Source organism: Equus asinus, chromosome 15, assembly GCF_041296235.1.
Source record: "Equus asinus isolate D_3611 breed Donkey chromosome 15, EquAss-T2T_v2, whole genome shotgun sequence".
In the NCBI taxonomy this organism is placed as follows: Eukaryota; Metazoa; Chordata; class Mammalia; order Perissodactyla; family Equidae; genus Equus; species Equus asinus.
The window spans coordinates 38,937,972-38,959,020 of NC_091804.1; the positions used below are offsets into that span (position 1 = coordinate 38,937,972).

General features: G+C 53.3%; 1 protein-coding gene across 3 annotated transcripts in view; it reads right to left on the reverse strand.

Moving 5' to 3' along the window:
* Positions 1–17,555, reverse strand: part of PTGIS (prostaglandin I2 synthase) — a 44,951-nt gene extending 27,396 nt beyond the window's left edge. Inside the window, exons 1-6 of one of the 3 annotated variants that reach the window (XM_070486109.1) lie at positions 17,378–17,555; positions 16,864–16,933; positions 16,471–16,539; positions 5,734–5,857; positions 3,628–3,806; positions 1,061–1,204 (exon numbers count right to left, since the gene is read on the reverse strand). In XM_070486109.1, coding sequence (XP_070342210.1) covers positions 1,061–1,204; positions 3,628–3,806; positions 5,734–5,763 — 353 coding nt within the window. In that variant the 5' untranslated portion in view covers positions 5,764–5,857; positions 16,471–16,539; positions 16,864–16,933; positions 17,378–17,555. Of the gene's footprint in view, positions 1–1,060; positions 1,205–3,627; positions 3,807–5,733; positions 5,858–15,789; positions 16,156–16,470; positions 16,540–16,863; positions 16,934–17,377 lie in introns of those variants that run through there. The other 2 variants (XM_070486108.1, XM_044748753.2) reach the window with 2 other exon arrangements.
* Positions 17,556–21,049: the final 3,494 nt, after the last annotated feature.

Below are 21,049 nucleotides of genomic sequence, written 5' to 3' on the forward strand. Positions count from 1 at the left end.
CTACCCCAATTCTCGCCATCTCCCCTGTCATCCCCTGGGTCCAGGCCACCGTCCTCTCTGACCTGGGCAACTACAACCGCCTCCACCGAGTCCTCTGGCTTCTCCCTCATTGCCACACACCAACCTTCTGGCAGCCAAAGAGACCTCTTAAAACTCTGAGTTCAACCATGCCACAGGCTTGTTAAATGGCCAAAGTCACTTGTCTTACTTAGAAAAAATTCCAAAGGCTTCCTTGGCCTTGCAGCTCTGTGAGACCTGGTTCGCCAATTTCTCTGCCCTCATCTCCTCCCTACCCTGCCTTGGTCATCAGGCTTCAGCCACACTGGCCTCTTGCCAAGCTTCTTCCTACCTCCGGGCCTTTGCACTTGCTGTTCCCTTTGCCCAGAATCTTGGCATGGTGGGCATCTTATCGTCAGGTCTGCTCTCTGAGGCCAGAACCTCCGAGAGGCCCCCCTTTTCAGTCGGCTAAAAGAGCCCCCAGTGCTGTCATCCCATCTACGGATCTCCATCATCGCATTTGTCACTCTCTGACAGAATCAGCTTTATTTCTTGGTTTATTATCTGTCTCCCCAAGTAGTGTCAGCTCTGTGAGTTTTGGGACTTCATCTGTCTTGTCCCTGCTGCGTCCCCAGTGCCTGGGACAGTGTCCGGCACTGCTGAAGGAGGGAACATTGGTAGTGCAGTTTTAATAGATGTTTACAAGGGCTGATAAAAAGCTCAAGTCCTGGGCTGGTCTCCCACACAGTCTGTCTTCCTGGGCTGTGCAGTTCCGAGGGTTGGAGGCCACAGGACAAGACGGTCTCTGAGGCCCTGCTCTCCTACTCCCTCCCTGGGTGACTGGACAGGCCCCTTTCTTGGCCGGAGTCTCCTTTACAACTCAGAGGCTGAGCCAGCTGAACACCTGGGGCCCCAGAAGCAAAATGTCATCTTACAGTCTTGGTTTTCAGTGTCCCAAACTGCTTACCCCCAGAGCTCCCCTGGCTCCTCTGCCACTATCAGTGGCTGACCCAGGTCCAGAGGCCGGGCTCCATGCAGGAGAGGGGAAGCCGCACACGCTCACCTGAGCATGAAGCTGTAGGAGAAATCGAGGAGCCCCATCTCCTGCCAGCCACTGCCCGCTTCTGTGGTGTCGCCCAGCAGGACGGTGCAGAGGTTGGTATACATGGCTTCCGTGAGCGCCTGGAGGTCTCTGTGGAGGAGAGTCCTGGGGCGGGGAGCACAGGAGTGAGAGAGCAGCCTCCCCAGGGAACCAGACGCACACAGGCCAGGGGCCTCCCTCCCGAACCCCAGGCTCCCAGGGCTCCAGTTCCTCAGGGCAATGGGGGCCTTCGGAAGACCGGCTTAAACAAAATGATATTATTATTACTAGCATCGTTAACAACGACGATAGTTACCATTTATTGTCCTGAGTGCAATGATCTCTTTCATCTTTTGACAATCGTTACTATTATGATACCTATTTTAAGGATGGAAAAACTCAGAGACAGACAGAAAAGTGACTTTCCCAAGGTCACCCAGCCAGTAAGTGATACAGCTGGGACAGAAACGCTGACCTGCCTCACTCCAGAGTCTGAACTCTTCACCCTCATAGTCTGTCCCTCCTCGGGGCACACAAGCTTGGACAAGGAGCCCCCAGACTTCTAGAAGAGAGGAACCAAGAGACCAACCCTTTCTCCTGGAGATCCAAACTTAGGGAGACCTGTTTGGAGAGTTAAAGTGTCCCCTGGCCGAAGACTGCTACTAAGACACGACCCCAAGTGAGCGGGATGTGAGGAATAAGGGATTCTGGCCCGTGACCTGGTCGCATCGTGTGCCCAGGAGTCTGAGAAAACCAGACCCGGGAGAACGTGGCTGAAAGAAGCCCCCTCTGTGCTGAGCCTCCGCAACACAGAATCAACGTTGAGCCATGGCTGAGGGCACGATTAGAAGCCAAAAAGGTGGTACCTTGTATCAAAGGTTAAGGCCCCTCCGCACCCTGCCTGGGATCTAGACCAGAAGGGGCCACTGCAGCCGGCGCGCAGAGTCCGCGGGGCGGGCAGAGCCGGCGCTCCACAGCGACGCCTTGTGGCAGCAGGTGTACCGAACAGGTGCTCCGGCTCTCTGCCGCCGCCTGCTGTTTGCAAGGAGGATGGGCCCCTCCAGACTGAGCGAGCGCCCGGGTTCTTGGATAATTCAAGAGGGGAAAGCGTCCAGAGCGGTTCCGTGAACTCCCAGGGAATAAAAGCGGTCGGATGTTCAAGCTGGAACATCGTTGGAAAGACAACAGACAGGACCCATGGGAGATCATGTGTGTAAAGGGCTTATTAGGCACCCGGCACATTGTAAATGCTCGATAAATGGGAGCAGACCTAGCATTGACTGCGATCCAGCTGTTCCCCTGACCCCACTCCAAGCGCTAGTCCTTGATGGAGACAGGAGTCCTCAACAGATGTGGCAGCCATGCCCAGAAGACATCATGCCGGCTTCTGAGAAATTCCCAGAAACCCTTAGGGTAGACCCAGAGGAAACTGGCGTCCTCTCTGGGTGGGGCATAGGATGCAGTGAACTGTGGAGTCTTGTTGCTAGTGGGACCCAGGACGTCAGGCTCAGAAGCACTCCTAGCAGCCGTCCCACAAAGCCAAGGTCAGACGGGGCCCCGCGTCATCAATGTCCACCTCACACTGCGGCTTTCCTAGCACTGGCCGTCCTGCGGAACCTGCCTCTAGATGCTTTTCCTGACTGCAGGAGGTGACTTCCTGGAGACAGATCCAGAGAATGGGCTATGGAGGCTGCAGACCTGGGTTCAAATCCCAGCTCTGCCACTTACTAGCGGTAGGCCTTGGGTAAGCCACCTCACTTCCCTGAGCCTGTTTCCTCATCTGTGAAATAGGGGTAAAAATGCCTACCTCCTGAGACTACTGCACACATACAGAAGTGTGCCTATCAAACCCCTGGCATGGGGTAGGTGTCTTCAATGGTGGCTGGCATCATTCTGCGCCCCAGCCTCTAGGATGGTGGCCAGCGTGAATAGGTCGTCTGATGTTTGATGAATTCATGCAGAGTAAGTGTGCTCACACGTCCTCTGGTTGACGTGATTATTCCTCATGTTTCAGGACCTGCACCACTTCCTAGCTGTGTGACCTATGGCAAGTCACTTCTCTTCTCTGAGCCCCAGTGTCCTCATCTATAAAGTGGGGCTATAACTTACTGGCCCTCCAGCACCGTTGTGAAGACTAATGAGATTATGCATGATGCCTGGAACAGAGTATGGACTCGAAAATGATAATCACCCCACTCAGCTCTCTTCATTTTATAGACGTGGAACAGAGGCTCAGGAGGGGGAGTGACTCGTCAAAAGCCACAAAGCTGAGAAGTGGTGGAGCCGGGATTTGAAGCCAGATCAGGCTGACCCAAACCCTGGTCTCTTTCTACGAAAATCAAAGCTTCCTCCTCAGAAGGCTAGAGTTCTTCTTCGGCCCATTCCTTTAGGTTGTTTTTTGTTTTGTTTTTGTTTGTTTATTCAAAACAAATGTCTTTACTGGACACCTGTTGTGGAGAGAAGCCCGACCCACACAGGACTCGGGCTATGCAGGTAGACTCAGGCCCCCGACCCTGGCCCACCCACAGGTACCGTCTCCAGCCACTCACGGTTTCATCTTGGCCTTTTCGTCGCTGGGGTTGTAATGAGGAAGCTGCACGTCGAAAATCCTCTCCATGAGGAAGACAGCATAGGCGTGGAAGTCCAGCTTGCTGCGAGGCTCCCACACCACCGTCTCGTAGGAATGTGGGTCCAGGAGGACAGTGACGTGCCTGCCCCCGACCAGCACCTGGGGGAGGCGGGGGTGCAGCGAGGAGGAGCATCAGGAATAACAGTAGACCTCAGTGTCAAGGGCTTACCCCGTGCCAGGCACTGGCCCCACCAGCACTCAACGGACAATGTTCTCCATACCCCTCATGACTACCCCGTGAGGTAGGGACCATCATCCACCCATTTATAGCTGCACAGTGAGGCTTAGAGAAGGTACCTAATGTGCCCCAGATCACACAGCTGAGAAGTGGCAGAGCTAGGACTGGAATTCAGCACGTCACTCTTAAGCACCTGCCATGGTTATCTTGGTTACTGTCATATATTCAGCAGCCAGGAGAGAGTCTGCCCGCAGTAGGCAGCAGGTGGATGTTGTGTGCATCACAGGTGGATGGACTGGATGATTGGATGGATGGATGGATGGATGGAAGGATGGATGGAAGGATAGATGGAAGGATGTTGGTAGATAACTGCTGCTGGATAGATTATAGATGGGTGGGTGGGTGGATGGATGGATAAGTGGATGGAAGGAAGGACGGATGAATGGACGGATGGACGGATAGATGGATGGACTGATAAACAATGGGTGTTGCTGGGTAAATGCTAGTGGACGTGCAAGCGATGCCCACTTCTCTGGGAGGCTGAGCTCGGTATGTAACATGCTCCCCAAGAAGGGAAGGCAGCGGCTCTGGAGAGCTGCAATCCTGCGGTTAACAAGGGTAAGGGTGTCTGCCCTCAAATGTCTGTGGAAGGGGCCACATAATTCTACCCACCGCCTTGGCCTTATTTTCAAAGTGTGGTCTATGAGTCACATAAATCAAACTCTCTTATAAAATAGAAGCCAATATTCAAGGAAAAAATGCTTTTGGATGGATTGTTAGATGGGTGGATAAATGGAAGGATAGATCAGTGAAGGTATGTTGGATGGAGAGATGAATGGATGGGCAGCTAGAGGTTGGCTGGAAACTAAATGTGTGGATAAATGTTGGGTACATGGATGGCAGGATGCTGAGTGGATATTGGGTAAATAGATTGGAGGATTAATGTTGGGTGGAAGGAAGTTGGAAGGATACGTGGAAGATGGATGGATGGGTGGTGGTTTGAATAGATGTTGAAAGGATAGATGGCTGGAGATATAAATAGATGTATATCAAGTGGATAGACACCAGATACTGAATGGATAGATAACTGAACATTGGGTGGATAGTGGCAGATGGATGGAAAGGTGAGTAGGTAAACAGAAGAACAGAAGTCGGTGAAAATTGAATATATGTCAAAACCAGAAGGACCTACAACTTGAATATACAACTATGTACTGGGGGGCTTTGGGGAGAAGAAGAAGAAGAAAAAAAAAATTGGCAACAGATGTTAGCTCAGGTGCCAATCTTTAAAAAAATTTTGAATATATGGATGAAAGTTGGATGGATGTTAGGTACATGCAAAGAAGAATTCTGGATAAATTTGGCTAGACAGAGAGATAGATACTGGATAAATGGCTAGATAGACAGACGTTGGATAGGTAGATGAAAAGATGGATGAATGAGCGGATAGATGGAAGTTTGATGGAATGGAATATATGAATGAATGTTGAGTAGATATTAGGATGGAAGGATGCTGCTTAGATTTTGGGTAGATAGGCAGAAAGATAGATGTTAGATGGATGGATGTTGGAGAGATGGAAGTTAAGTGAATGGATAGGGGTCAGCTGGATGGATGTACAAATATTGGATAGATATTGAATGACGGCACAGTTCAATGTTGGGAAGATGCTAGAGGGATAATGAAGAGGCGGATGTTAGATAAGCGTTGGGTGTATAGTGGGATAGACATATGGATGGACCACTGGATGTTGCATGGGCAGGTTAGCGTATAGAAGAATGTAGAAGGAATCAGTATGACAGGCCCAGCTGCTCATTCCTTCCCTCCCAAGAGGCACAAGAGGCACTTACAGTAAAGATATCACCATGCTTCTCCTTCATCCTAGTGAGGAAGCTGGCAGCATCTTTTCCAAACTCCAAGGCATAGCCCAACCAGGGGATACTGCCCAGGTCCAGGGGAGGCTCGCCAGGTCGCCTGCAGAAGCCACAGCACGGATCACACTTGAGGAAGCAGGGAAGAGAAGAAGGGTGTAGGGCATGGGGTGTGGTTTTAAATGGAGCGGGCAGGGCTGGCTTCCCTGAGGAGACATTTGAGCAAAGACCTGAAGGTGGTGAGGGACGGAGCCACATGGAGACCTGGAAGAAGAGCCTCTGGGCAGAGGAACACAAGTGCAAAGGCCCTGAGGTTGGAACATGCCTGGTGTGTTCAAAGAACAGTAAGGAGGTCAGCGTGGCTGGACTGGAGGGAGCAAGAAGTAGTGGAAGTTGAGGCCAGAGCAGTAATGGGAGCCAGACCGTGAAGGGCCTTGTGGGCAGCTGCGAGGACTTGAGCTTTTTCTCTGAGTGAGGTGGGAGCCAGGGGAGAGTTTGGAGCAGAGTATGGGCATGATTTGGCTTAGGGGCTTCCAGGATCAATGGATTATAGGGGGTTGAGAGCAGAAGCTTGGGGACCAGTTGATGTTGGTACATATTCCAGAGTCTAATCGAGGTGGTCATCTCTCTGTGGGCAAGAGAGCCTTCCAGAATCCAGTAGTATAGACAGAGTTCTCTGTCTGAGCCAAGCTGGACCAGGGTTTTGGTCGTCTCGCCCTCCCTGTCGTGCCCACGGAGAAAAGATGAGACTGGAGAGTAGGGCTGAGTGGCAGAAGGTGGAGGAAGGACTGGCCTTGTTCCTGACCCCTGACCGCCCCTCTCCAGCTCAGAATCTGACGTATCTCAGGGGACCAGAGGCCAGGCCCATGGCCTGTGGGGATGTCCCAGGGGTACATGCCAGTTCACCAGGGGGTGAAGGTTGCGTGTGTGATATTCAAGCTCAGAATCATCTGTGAGAGCAGAGGGACGCCTCTGAGAACATCGTAACTATTTATAGCTCACCGCGGTAGACATAATTCTACGATGACCCACATTCTTATATAATCCCCTCCCACTGAGTCGGGGATAGATGGTACAGTTGACTTTAAGAAAGAATGATTGGGGCCGGCTTGGTGGTGCAGTGGTTAAGTTCGCACGTTCCGCTTTGGTGGTCTGGGGTTCACTGGTTCGGATCCCGGGTGGGGACATGGCACCACTTAGCACACCATGCTGTGGCAGGCATCCCACATATGATGCAGAGGAAGATGGGCATGGATGTTAGCTCAGGGCCAGTCTTCCTCAGCAAAAAAGAGGAGGATTGTCAGCAGTTAGCTCAGGGTTAATCTTCCTCAAAAAAAAAAAAAGAAAGAATGATTTTCCTTAGTGGGCCTGACCTAATCAGGTGGGGACAGGGCTTACAAGAGACAAGGCAAAAGAGACTGAAAGCATGAGAAAGATTTGACATAAGGGAAATTCTCTGTTGCTGGCTTTGAAGATGGAAGGGGCCACATGGCAAGGAATGCAGACGGCCTCTAGGAGCTACGAGTGGACCTTGACTGACAGCAAGCAAGCAAACAGGGAGCACAGTCCTACAATCACAAGGAGCTGTCTTCAGCCAGATTCTTCCCCGGAGGCTCCTGATAGGAAGGCAGTCTGGCTGGGACCTTGATTTCAGCCTTATAAGACTGAACAGGAACCCGGCCGCACTGTGCTGGACTTCGGACCTACCAAACTGTAGGCCAATAAGTGGGTGCTTTTCTAAGCTGCTAAGTGTGTGGTAATTTGTTACACAAGAAGTAGCTAACACACTCAGGCTTACACTGCACTTACCCCGGGCCCTGCCCTTGGCCAAGCGCCGAAGATATGAATGTCTCATCGCATCCTCTGAGGGAGGGATGGTCACTAAGGAGAGCTACACCACGTGCACAAAGTGGGCCTCACAACACTGAAGAGCTGGTGCTCGTGGTGGACCCCGTGGAGGGCCCGAAACCCAGGCTAGGACCTCTGTTTCAGTCTTAGAATTATCAGAACCACAGGGATGCAGGAAGCTCGCTGTCTGCCGAATGCGTGAGTGAGTCACTCGTCGCCTCTCTCCTCACTGCGGACTCAGTCACTCCTTCACCAGATATTAACTCTGAAGGGGTCAGCTCTGGGCGCTGGAGAGACAGCACCGAGCAGGACAGCAAGGCGCCCGACCACGTGGGCCTTCCCTGCTAATAAGGGCAGAAGGTCAAGAAACAAAAAAGCAAAATCACTGCCGAGAGTGAGAAGTGTGAGGAAGAACGTCAAGGAGATACAACTCGACAACGAAAAGACAAGTAACCCGATTCAAAAACTCAGGAAGGATTCGAAGGGACAGTCCTCCAAAGAAGAAATACAAATGGTCAGTAGGAACATGAAAAGATGCTCAACATCATTAGCCACGGGGGGAGGTGCAAATCAAAACGACAATGCCCTACGGCTTCACACCGCCTGAGACGGCCGCAATGAAAAAAGCAAAAGAAGTGCTGGCGAGGGTGTGGGGAAACTGGAATCCTCGTGCGTGTCTGCTGCGAACGTAAAACGGTGCACTGCCGTGGGAACTGGTCTGGCAGGCCCCTGAAAGGTTAAACAGAGTTACCACACAGCCCAGCGATATGCCCCAAAACACTGCAAACATATGTTCATGCATAAACTCATACGCTATTGTTTACAGTCATATTATCCATAACAGCCAAAAAGTGGAACCAACCCAAATGTGCATTGGCTGAGGAACGGACAGACAAATGTGGCAGGTCCACGGCCTGGAACATTACTCAGCCATAAAAAGGCACGCAGCACTGATTCACGCTATGGTGTGGAAGAATCTCAGGACCATTACGCTAAGGGAAAGAAGCAGACACAAAAGCCACATATTGCATGATTCCATTTCTGTGGAATGTCCAGAAAAGGCGAGTCCACAGAGACAGATAGGAGATTAGTCGTTTCCAGGGGCTGAGGGGAGGGGCAATGGAGAGAGACTGCTGACGGGCACGGGGTTTACTTTGGGGGTGATGAGAACATTCTGGGGTTGGATGGTGCTGATGGCATACAACCCTGTGAATATACGAAAACCCACCGAATTGTATACTTTAAAAGAGTGAATTTTATAGTATGTGAATTACATTTCAGTAAAGAAAAAAAGAAGGGTGATAGGAGAGAGCGAGGGGCCTAGTTTAGAGAAGGCGGTCAGCGAGGGCCTCCCCACAGAGCTGCCATGTGAGCCAAGACCGGAGGATGAGAAGGGAGTACAGTGGAAGAGTGTTACAGACAGAGGGAGCAGCAGGTGCAAAGGCCCCAGAGAGGGAGCACATCTGATGAGGTTTTCAAGACAGCAGGAGCATACGTGGTCAGAGTGGAGAGTGTGGGGGTTAGGGGTAGGAGATGACCCGTGGACCACGAGGGTCTGAAGGCCAAGGAGAGAGTCTGGCTTTGACGCCAAGTGCAACGTGGGTCCTCTGGAAGGTTAGAAGCGGGAGGAGGGAAGCGATGCAATCACGCTTTTGAAGGCTGCAACAGAGAAGGAGACGTGTCAGGAGACTTCCAGTATCTTCCGGGGGAACCGCAGTGGTGGGAGCGGAGGCGCGTCCCCAGTGAGCCAGGCTTGGCATCCGACCCCTCCACTTCCAGGACGGGGGGCTATGGTGCCAGCCCCTGTAGTCCAGGTGACTGCTGCCCCTCCCTCTCCACCCCCCTCCACCACAGCCTCCTGCTCCCTCCGTCTGGCTGTCCCCAACATAGCCCAAAGGGTGGAACAGGTGGTGGACAGAAAGACTGACCAGATTTACGGGCTGGGGTTTGAGAAAGATGGGAGCAGAACCAGAGACGAGGTTTGAGGGCATCGGGAGGCGCCTTCCCAACCACCCCCCACCCCGCTCTCTGCCCGCCCTCCCCTGCCTCTGGGCCCGTCATGGCGGAGAACCGCGAAGTGGCAGCTCTGGGGCACCAGGGGGGCGCCAGGGCCCTTTCTTTCCCCTCATCTCTTTGTGAGCCGCTGGCCGGAGGCAGCTCCTCCTGAAGGCTCCATTTAAAGGAAATGTGTCCAGAGACGGAGGTTGGATCGGTGGGTACCAGAGGGGAAGGGGGCAGGGAGCGGGGTGGAAGGGGAGCCTGGGCACGTGTGTGGCGATGGAGTGTAGCCAATCTTTGGGTGGTGAACATGATGCAGTCTCCAGAGAAACCGAACACAGCGATGTACTCCTGACATTTATATCATGTTATAAAGCAGTTACCTCATAAAAAATAAATCAATTAAAAAATAAAGGAAACGTGGCATGCTGGCAGAGCACGGGGTTGGAGTACCCTGTTAGCCTGGTGCGCACCAGCCCTCTCCCGGCCCAGGTCCACCCAGAGAGACAGGACACGGGCGCAGTGACTTCTGCACAGGAGGCAGGAGGCCGTGGTGGTTATGGGCCCCAGTTCAGCCCCACACTTCCTGGCTTCAAATCCCAGCCCAGCTTCTTACTGGATGTGTGACTTTGCTTCTCCGTGCCTCAGTTTCCCCATCTGTAAAACGGGAGTGACAACACTACTGATCACACCAGGCTGTGATGAAGATGAAGGGAGGTCTGGCCAGCACCTGGCACCTGGTAGCTGGGGTGGGTCTGAGCAGCAGGACCAATAAGACTCGGGGTGCCACTTATTGAGCAGCAAGCGTACGTCAGGCCCTGTGCATTTTCCAGTGTTTCCTCGCTTGGTAATAATGCTGATACTTAATGAGCCCTGACTGTGTGATCCTATGAGGAAGGAACTATTACCATCAAGCCCATTGTACAGCAGACGAAACTGAGGCCCAGAGGGGCTGACTCACTTGCCCGAGGGCCCGCCCTGGAGGAGCTGGGTTTCTAACCCATGCAGGACTGGCCGCAGAGCCCACGCTCTTGATGCTACCCTGGCCCCGAGTCACCCCAGGCGGACGTCTGCCTCCCCTCTCTGCAGACGCGGAAACTGAGACACAGAGAGGTTGCAGCGACTGCACAGATGCCGGCCTGAGATTCTCCCCTCAGACATCTGTGAGCGGCTGGGTGGGGCCAGGGCTTCCTTTCCCTGCCCTTTCTCCCTGCCGGAGCTCCCCAGCGAGCCAGGTGTTATTTCTGGCAGCCTTTTATCTGTCCCCAGAAAAGTCCTGAGGAGGCGCAGACAAAGGCAGGAAGCTGGGAGCCCAGGTGTCTGACCCGTGATGTGGTGGCTCCTCCAGCCGGGGGCCTGAAGCCCAGGCGGGCTCAGCTCACACTCCAGGGTGACTCAGCCTGCGGCCAGGAGGAGGGAGCTCTATTTTGGGGTCTGCGGTCTCCGGCCTCTCCCACGGACACTCTCACTGTTCTGAGGCACCGCCAGGCCCTGGTGGGTAGGGCTGGAGGGCTTGACCCCCTCTCCCCCAGCTCCCGCCCACACAGCTGACTGTCGCCTGCCCTTCTGCCCTTCCTGGTTCAGACATCGAGGCACCTTTGCTGATTCCCCCCTGGAGCTTTGATTCCCTCAAGCAGGTTCCTCCAGAAACTGCCCATTCCTCGCTCACAGACACCCCCACCCCCGCCAGCTGTCCAGTCTCTCTCTCACTGGACCCTTCCCGACTCAGGGCAGAGGGTCAAGGATGGATAACAATCTGCCTTTGGTCCTTTGAAGGGGCATGCCTTCACTGGACGGCAGTTCCATGGGGGCGGGCACTTCTTGACCCCAGCACTTAGAACAGGGCCTGGCACATGGCAGGTGCTTCACAAATATGTGTCAGATGAATGAATCATGTACACACTTGGTGCTCAGTGAGCGGCACCTGCCTCCTAAGGTTGCTAAAAGCATTAAGGGAGCTAACACAAATTAAGAGCCTGGCACACAGTCCACGTTCTGGATTGCCCAGAGCAGAGGCTGCATCATTTAGCTGTGCAACATTGGTGGATTGCCCGACCTCTCTGTCCAGTGTTTTCAACTCAATTCGGGGCCTCAGGCTCCAGAAGGATTTAATCGGGGAACAGAAGGAGGTTAACCCCTTCTTTCCCCAGGGCTCACCCACAGGCTGTCTGCCATGAATGAGCATCTCCCTGATCCCCCCCCCACTCCTCCCCTTTGCCTCCCGCTGTGTAGAAAAAGCAGGTGGCCATCTTGCTCTAGTTTTGTTTTCCTGTTTTTCTAGTAGACACAGTTTCAGAGGATTGTCTCTCAACGTAAGAAAAATAGTAGAGCTCGTATGGTGATAAATAGAACAGCTATGTGTTGGAGAGCAACAGGGAGTGGTGGGGACTGTGGCAAGGTTTAGAGCGGGCTCTACTACGGAGTCCCAGGCAAGTGTTGCTACATCTTCCAATCTTTCACGCGAAGCTGGGAATCTGGAGTTTTGTGTGTGGACTCCCCCAGTTCTCTCCCCTTGTACTGTGTGGTACACACCAGATCCATTGGGGGCTGAATCCAGCCACAGACCATCATTTGGTGACCTCTGGTCAGTGCACGTTGGAGTGAGACAGATTTATTTGCGCCTAGCAATTTCGTATCCTGCAAGGGACCAGGTCAGCCCTTGAGCCACCAGGAACCCTAACCTAATGCCACTGTGGCCTCTGGTCCCCCCGAAAAGGGGCTTCCCTCCCAGAAGACCTCTCCCAATGCTCCCTACAGCAGCCACACAAACCCAAAGATGAAGAGAGATGCACTCAGCCTGGCGAAGTGGCTGGGGCATGAGAGCCCGGCCGCACGAACCATCCCAGAGCAGAAAGGGAGAGACCAAGGCCAGGAAGGCAAGAAGGCTTCTGACAGCCACATGGCAGGTCATCAGCCTCGATGGCCACAGGAGTCAGACCCCTAATTCTAGCCCCAGGCCTCACCACCTCTCCCAGGAGAAAACACGCACAGCTATCAAGCTGGGCCTAAAAGTTCCTGCCCTAATTCCAGAAATTTGAATTTGGACTGGGAGCTAGAGAATGTTAAGATTTATTGTCTATATTCTCAGGCAGGATAACAGAATTGCGATTGTCATTGTTTTCTGAAACGCATGCTGAAATGCTTCGTGGTGAGATAGTCTATCCGTAATTAAAAAAAAATGTTAACAACTGTCAATCAAGATGATGGGTACCTGGGGGCTCTCCCATTCTTTTTATTTTTCCATATCGTTGAAATTTTTCATAAGTAAAAAATTTTTAATTAAAAAGAAAACAAAAATGAAGCCAGAGGTAAAGACAGACTGAAAAGGTGTTTTTTGTTTTTTTTTTTTTTTTTACTGGGAAAAGCATGAATTTTGGAACCAGCTAGATGAGGAATACAATTCCTGTGTGGCTTTAAGGAGGTACGCAGGCTTTCTAAGCCCTGGCTGTAAGATGGGGGGAGGCACGTGACCTCGTCACCTCCAGCGGGGGCCGGTCAGGAGAAAGGAATGAGCTGAGGGTTTGAATCATGGTGACACAGCGTCAGCATCACCAGCTCTTTCTCTAACACGCGGGTATTTGTTCTTCCTTAGGAACCTTCTGGTTGCAGCCACATCTCTTACTATCTTAACATCATGTGATCGTAAGACTTTTGAGCATTCAGATCACAAATATAATGTATGGAAAGAGTGAAAATTCACTTTTCCTGGGAATTAAAAATTCTTGCAGCCCCGATTTTTAATCCAGGCAGATCTGGGCAAGTTGTTTGGCCTCTCCGAGCCTCGGTTTTCCTCCTCTGTAAAACGGGGGTGACAAAGTGCCCCCTGACTGAGATGAGAGAAGAAGATGAGATGAGAGCCTACACTGGGGTCCCTTTTGGGTCTCCCCAGGGTCCACGCAACTGCCCCCCAGTTGCCAGTGACCTCCACGCCCACACTTCTCCCCAGTACCCACTTGTTGACCCTCCTGAGCCACCCACAGGTATAAAAATCAACGGCTCACCCTCAAAGATAAATTAGCTCTCTGGACTGACAGCAAAAATTAGCTAAAATAATGTGCAATTGGCATTTCTTCTAACCCAGCAATTCCACTGTTACCTACGATTATCATCATCATCCCCATTTTAAAGATTGGGAAACTGAGGCAGAGAGCAGTGACTCAACTTTTTTTTTTTTTTTTGAGGAAGATGAGCCCTGAGCTAACTACTGCCAATCCTCCTCTTTTTGCTGAGGAAGACTGGCCCTGAGCTAACTCCATGCCCATCTTCCTCTACTTTATACGTGGGACGCCTACCACAGCATGGCTTTCCAAGCGGTGCCATGTCCGCACCCAGGATCCAAACCAGCGAACCCCCGGCCCAGTGAGAAGTGAAACGTGTGAACTTAACCACCGCGCCACCAGGCCAGCCCCTCAACTTGTTCTTATTCCCAGAGGCTGGGAATTTCTATATGCTGAGCACCCAGGTACCCCAGCCCCCAGAATCCATGTATTTTATGGCTCCCCTCACCTCCCGCAGAGAAAAGCACAGACCAGGGGGCCCCCAGGAAGACCACAGCACACTGTCTGAAACAGCAAAAACACAGAAACAACCTAAACGTCCATCCACAGGGACAGGAATAAAAGGGAGAAAAGAAACCATTTATTCATACTACGGAATACTACACAGAAGATGAAAAAGAGCCAGATCTCTATGGAGCAACATAGACGGACGTCACAACCCAAATCCGGAGTGAAAAAAGCAAATGAGCAGTCTGGAAACATCTCTGCACCGAGCTTCCAGAAAGCCCGACGACGTAGGAAGACGAATTCATTTCTTCACAGGGAAACTTACTTGTTGCCCTTCTCATTTGCTTTTTCCTTTTTTCCAGGCAAATGATTGAATTCATGGTTTTAAATTTCACCTGAGAAGGTGTCTAGTCGTTGAAGAAAAATATCATGAGCTTACTGTTTGGAAATTTAACTAAGATGTTGTTTGAAAATAAAAAGTTTCCAATAAATTTCTGGAATTTTCAGACACTCTGCTTTAAACACACACACACACACACACACAGCCCTGTATTATCTATGTAAGAGCAATTTTAAAAACAGCTGGGGAAACTGAGGAAATATGTCAACTAAAGGCAGCGTGGCACGCTCGATTGGATTCTGGCACAGAAATAGGACATTAATGGAAAAACTGATGAAATTCAAACAAAGCCTGGAGTTTCGTTAATCCTAACAGACCAGTGCTGGTGCTTTAGTTTTGACAAACGGCCATGATAATGCACAGTGGGTTATAGTAGATAATTAACAGTAGGGGAAACTGGCCGAGGTATTGGGAAGTCTTTGTACGACGGTTGAACTTTTCTGTAAATATAAAACTAGTCTAAAATAAGAAGTGTACTTTTAAAAAATCTGGAAGGTTCCTCCCATGCTTATCAACAGGAGAGGTCCCGAATTGTCCGAAGGGTGGCTAAAAGGGCGTCAGTCTTATCTAAAACGGGATAAATATTTGTTTCAAGCCAAACGTATTCAGCTACTCCTTGTGCAATTCAAATTAATGGAAAACACGTTTCATAAAGAGAAAAAGGCCTCCTCCCTGATCGGAGGTGTATGAGTTTTACTTTTTCTCCTAAATCGCAGGTTCTCAATGGAGCAGGAAGCCGAGATGCACCCCGCGCGGGCTGTGGGGGCTCAGGGGAGTGGAGACCCCTTTGGGTCCGAGCTTCTCCACAGGCAGAGGGACAGAGCCAGCCTCCCCAGCCCCCTCACCCAGGTCAGGGATCCAGTGGAAGGCGGTTCCAGGGCTGGGAGGACGACATCCCCAGAGCGTCTGCCCTCCCCGGCCTCAACGCTCCCGTCTGCGAGACGGGGTGAGGAGCAAGGCTCCCCGCAGGGCTGCTGAGAGCAAGCGGGGCTTGCGCCCCCAGTAGCTGCTGGATCCAGGCAGAGGCCGCTTCCACCCGGGTCACAGCGAGCCTGTCCACGCACCCACTCCCCACCCGCAGACCCTCGGCCTCCCTGGAACCCCCCGCAAGTCCAGCCCTCGCGCTCCGGGCCCAGCGATGGGTGATCAGCCCCCCGGGACCTACCCAGGGGGTCCTCGCCCCTTCCCGCGCCGCCCCTCTCCACTTGGAGCCCTCTTTGCGGGGTCGGGGGCTGGCGGGCCGGGGGGGGGGGGGGGGGGGGGGCGGCGGCCGGGGACACTCACCGCGCGCGCCGACGGCTCAGCAGCAGCAGCAGCAGCAGCGCGGCCAGGAGGCCGAGGAGCACAGCCCAGGACATGGCACGGCCGGCGGCGAGGCTGCGGCGGCCGAGCGCGGGACTCCGCGGGGCTGGCTCCGGGGCCCACCCAGGTGCTCCCTCCGCCCCGCGGCCGCCCCTCCCCGGTCCCTCCCCGCCGGCCGGCCCGCCGAGGGCGGGGGGCGGGCCGCGGAGCCCTCCCTGGTCAGCAGAGCCCCCTCCCCTCCTCTCGGGCGGGGACAGGCCCCCACCCCCAGGGCCAGGGGGCGGGGGGGGGGGGTGGCGCGGGGAGGGGCGTTGTGGGATGGAGGCGGAGAAGAATGTAGGGGGACGGGACGGGAGATGTAGGGGAAAGGCAGGGTGTGTGCAGGGAGGGAGGGATTGGGGGGGGAGGGAGGGGTAGGGAATATCAGGGAAGAAAGGATGATGGGGAAGGAACCGGAGTATGAGGAGGGCAGGGTGACCTGGCGGGAGAGGAGAGAATGTGGTGGGAGAGCAAGAGGGGCCTTTCCACCACTTTCCACCTCAATAGTCTCCCCCGCCGAGGGCCCCTGCTCATCCCGCCCCAGACCAGTTAGAGGCCTTGAGATTCCTAGCCTGTTGGACCGGGCTGGGTTGGGGGGCTGGGCTGTACCGCACCGTGTATTACCTTCAATAACTGTAACGAAGGGGTAAGAGCCACTGGGGCCTGGGCTCCGAGTGCCCGTGTCGTCAGCTGCTGTGAGGGACAGACGAATGAGTGTAAAGCGCACATCCCTGTACCTGGAGCATAGTAGGCTCAGGGTACGGTGGCCGTTGTCGAGATTGCCTGGTGCCTAGGGTGCCAGGCTCCTGTGCAGGTGCCTCTGCAAGAGAGCACCCTTGGGTGCTGGGGGAGAACCTGGGCTCCCAGCTGGAAGGCCTGGGCCTCACTCCAGGCTCACCACTCCCTACACCCGCCCCCACCTGCCCCCATTTATACCCTGGAAAGCGGGCGCAGGTAACTTACCCTGTCTGAGACCACTTCCTTACCTGGGGACAGACAGGGCCCAGCTGTACTCACCCCGGGGTTGAGAGGAGTGGATGAGAGCTGGTCAGTAAGAGGAGGCTGCAGACGATGGAGCGCTTGGCACCTGTAAGTGTGGTGAGACAGCGGGCAGAGCGTGGATGTGGAACCCAGAAGGTCTGGTTCGGATCTTGTCTCTGGCTCGCTGCTGGGCGGGCCTAGGCAGCTTTCATTTCGTCTTCCCAACAGCCCTCTCAAGGAGCCCCATTTCTTCCTGGTCTCCTGGCTTCTGCCCTCATCCCACTACAGTCCATTCTCCACACGGCAGTTGGAAGGAGCCTGCTGGAACCTAAGTCAGATCCTGTAACTGAACCCTGCTCAGAACCCTCCATGGCTCCACCTCACTCAGAGCACAGCCCAAGTCCTTGCAAGGCCCTACAAGGACCAGCATGGTCTACCCCCTCCTGCTTTACCTCTCTGAACTCGTGTCCCCCTACTCTCTCCCTCACCCACTCTGCTCCAGCCACACTCATCTCCCATCCTTCCCCAAATGTGCCAACCATCCTCCTACCTCAGGGCTTTTGCACTTGCTATTCCCTCTGCCTGGAATACTCTTTTATTGGAGACTTGCACAGCTGGCTCTTTTTGTCACTTCCCTTGTCCTTCTGTCTCTGCTCAACGGTCGCCTCCTCAGAGAAGCCCTCCCTGACCGCCTGGTCTAAAGCAGTCACTTTAGTCACTCTCTAGTGCCTTAACTTGGTTGTTTGTTTGTTTTTGATAGTGCTTAACATTTCCTGCTATCATATTAGAGATTCATTTATCTGCCTGTTTAATGTCAGCTGTCAAGGCAGCTGGATGGCCTCGTGTGGCCTCAGCAGATTGAGAACATTAAGAGGCAAGAAGAGCTTCCTGAACCTCTTGTTTATTTATCCAGCTTATTCCCCGGCAGAGCCAACAATCCCAAAAAGGCCAGAGGACAGGCCTGGAGGATTTTCTCCAAATTTGGGGAGCCCCAGGGGGTAGCCTTCCTTCAGCAGGAATGGGGCTGAGTTGAGGAGTCAGTGACCTAATCCGGGTGACACTCAGCTCCGGGTACCTGACACACAGTGAGCGCTGGGGACAGTTCTCTGCCGTTAGCACTTGTTCCAGTGTGGCCTCTCACCGCGTGTGCGATCCGGGCTTGGTCTTGGTTTTCTCATCTGAAAAATGGGAAAAACAGTTCCTCCCTCACAGGACTGTCATGAGGACGGAATCACATGATGAGAGGGTGAAGTCACCCAGCACGGGGCCCGGCACACAGCAGGTGCTCAATAAATGTTAACTCTTCGACCCCACACCCCTGGCTTGAGTTCACAGTGGTGTCACCTCAGTTCAAATCTCTCCCTAAGAGCATGTCCCTCTTCCCCCACCAACCCAGGGGCAAAATCCCCCAGGGAAGGAGACCAGCTGTCCACACACCCAAGAGACAAGAATGTGTTGGGGCCCCTGGCTCCCCCCTTGCTGACAGAACCCGATTTTGTTCAGGAATCGAGCAGGTGTTTTGGAAGACGGTCCCTCTCTGCTCCTCGGAAACCAGGGAATGAGCCGCTCTTGGTCTGAGCCAGCCTGGGAAGTCCCTCTTTGCCAGAGATTGGTCTGAGGGTGGCCGTGGGGGTGCCTTCTGGACATCTGTTTGGGCCTTCTGGGACATTTTGTCCTCCCTCTTGCCTCCTTTTCTTTGGGGACCATTGCGTGAGGACGTGATGGTGGGAGTGACGTGAGGGGAGGCCAGGAAAGTCGCAGAGCCCCAGACCAGAGCTGCAGAGTAACCGTCCCTGAACCGCCTACCTCTGGACTCCCTGCTCAATGAGATAATCAAATGTCTCTGTTGCTCAGAACCGTGAGTCAGACTTTCTCTTACTTGCGGCCAAAAACATTCCTAAGACGACCTTCCAGTTACGTCCATGGTAAGGGCTGTATGAGCTAACACTGCATCTGGAGCACCTTTCCCAGCGCCAGCCGTGGCAAGCATCCAGAAGGGTCCATTCGTCTTATTATTCTTAGTTTTCTTACAACTCAGCTTTTCAACATTTATCAGGCTGACTGGACGTCCAGCCCTGGCTGCGGCATCTTGCAGAAACAGGAAGGGCTCTGACAAGGCAGAGATTTCAAACTCCCCCGACCCACGTGGACCGACGGGGTCCTGCTGAGGGCGCGGACGGTATGGCCTCAGGAAGGAAGCTGAGGGAAGACGACCCTGGGGGTGACCCCTGCAGCCCCTGGTGAAAGGGCTGGAACACACAAGGGCTTGAGTCACTGTGTGACCCTGAGCAGGTCGTTTGCCTCTCTGAGCCTCAGCTGCCTGATCTGTGCAGCGGGCGTGTTGCTGGAAGCGGTGATGGCAGGGGATCGCCTGGCAGGGTTCAAAGCCTTCATCTGGGAGGTGCGGACTCTCAGGAAGTTCCTCCTTCTGTCCAGCTCTGCTGGGGGCTGCCACCCAGTGACAAGAGTCCGGACATTGTCCTGTAGGAGTCTCAGTGTGTCCAGATGTCCGCTGTCCAGCAGAGACAAGACATCTGGGCCACTCTCCAGTCCCGCCCAACCTCCGCTCTCTTATCTGGCTGCTGTGGAGTCATGAGGATAATGTCAAGACCCGACTCCCTCAGAAAATGGGGGACTTTGTCTGGGAAAGTGCAGCCCTTTCCAGCCAGCACCCGCACTCTCTCTCCCCAGGGACTGGGTCTGGCTCGTGTCTGTATCTGAAAGGCCACAACAAATTGTGTCAGGAAAAGAAACCGCAAAGTGTGTTTTCCTCTTCAAAGCTGAAAGGCAGCCCCGTCAGAGAGGGGCAGTTTTAAACATTTTTGTTATTATAGTTCTATCTTTAGTTGGTAATTTATGCCATTTCAAATGCTTTTTCCTATTAACTCATCTAATCCCCACAAGATCCTATAAAATGGGTACTATTGTTATTACTGATTCGCAGATGGTGAAACCAAGGCCCAGAGAGGTTCAGCAGCATACCCAAAGTCACACAGTACTTCTTTTGATAGGTTAGAGCATGGGAATCTGATGCTCTTAGAACAGGCTAGCTCTCTCCCGCTCCCCCCACCCCCCGTGTGGTGTGAACGCACCCCAAGCTTTCCCACCTCCACACCTTTACTCTCGCTCTTTACCTGCCTGCAAGCCCCCTCTTTCTCTTCCTTTTGGTTGATCCAAATCTGTTATGGGGAGGTGTCTTAGTCCAAGTCCTCTGAGAGAGCCAAGATGAGATGAGACATACAGGAGATTTGTGGAGGAAAATGCCGGGGAGGGAAGTGAGCAGGGAGCCAGAGGAGGCTGGAGAAAGGGAAGGAAGGAAGGATTGGTTGGTTGTAGACTACAGTGCAGTTCTGAGAAAGCTCGGCAAGGCTGCCAGGAAGTCCTCAGCCTCCAGAGGGGTCCTGTCTCTCTGGGGACTGGGCCTGCTCAGGATCCCTGCGCCCTCTGTGATCAACTGGGAGCAGCCCCTGGGAAGCGTGGCCTCCCCTCAGCTGTGAGGTTGACGCCATGGTCGGTCTGTCAGTTAGGCTCCAGGCAGGAGGCCTGAGAAGCGCATTCTCACAGCCGCTGAAGTAGGGAAGGACAGCTGCTATCTACAACCACCAAAAAAACAACAGCGCTGACTATATGCACCGCCATAGGCACAAACCTTATCAGTGCAGGAGTAAATTCTTCCACTTAGAGAGGGGGGAGGGGGAGGAGAGACCAAAGCTGCAAAATTTCTGTATTTTCTGTGCTGCTAAAGAGAGGGCGGCAAACTCCAGTCTTCAAGCAAGTCCGGTAAGTGAATGAAGGGAGCTATCATGTCAGGGAGGCAATAGGGAGGAGTGAGGACAGTGGAAAACTGGAGAATGCTGCTCCATCCGAAAGGCAGCTGCCTCCACTCAGTTTGAGCCAACTGTGGCCATGTAGAAACATATGCCCAGTGTGGCCAGGGCTTCTGACTCAAAAGAAGCTGGCAGTAATGGCTCGCATTACTTTAAAACACTGTGTAGGCCAACAACACACTTCTGCCACCTGCTTTCGGCCCTGGAGTCCAGTTGTGCCAAAGCCCAGTGGCTTAGCCATTTTGGGGGTAGGCAAAATACGTCTGGAGTTGGCATGTTGAACTAAATTGCTCTGTCGAATTAAGGAAGGATAATAGCTTTAGGGGGAAGCCTGAGAGAGAAGATGTGACATGAGGCTGACATGAGGGCAGGTTGGGGACCTGTGTAGAAAATCT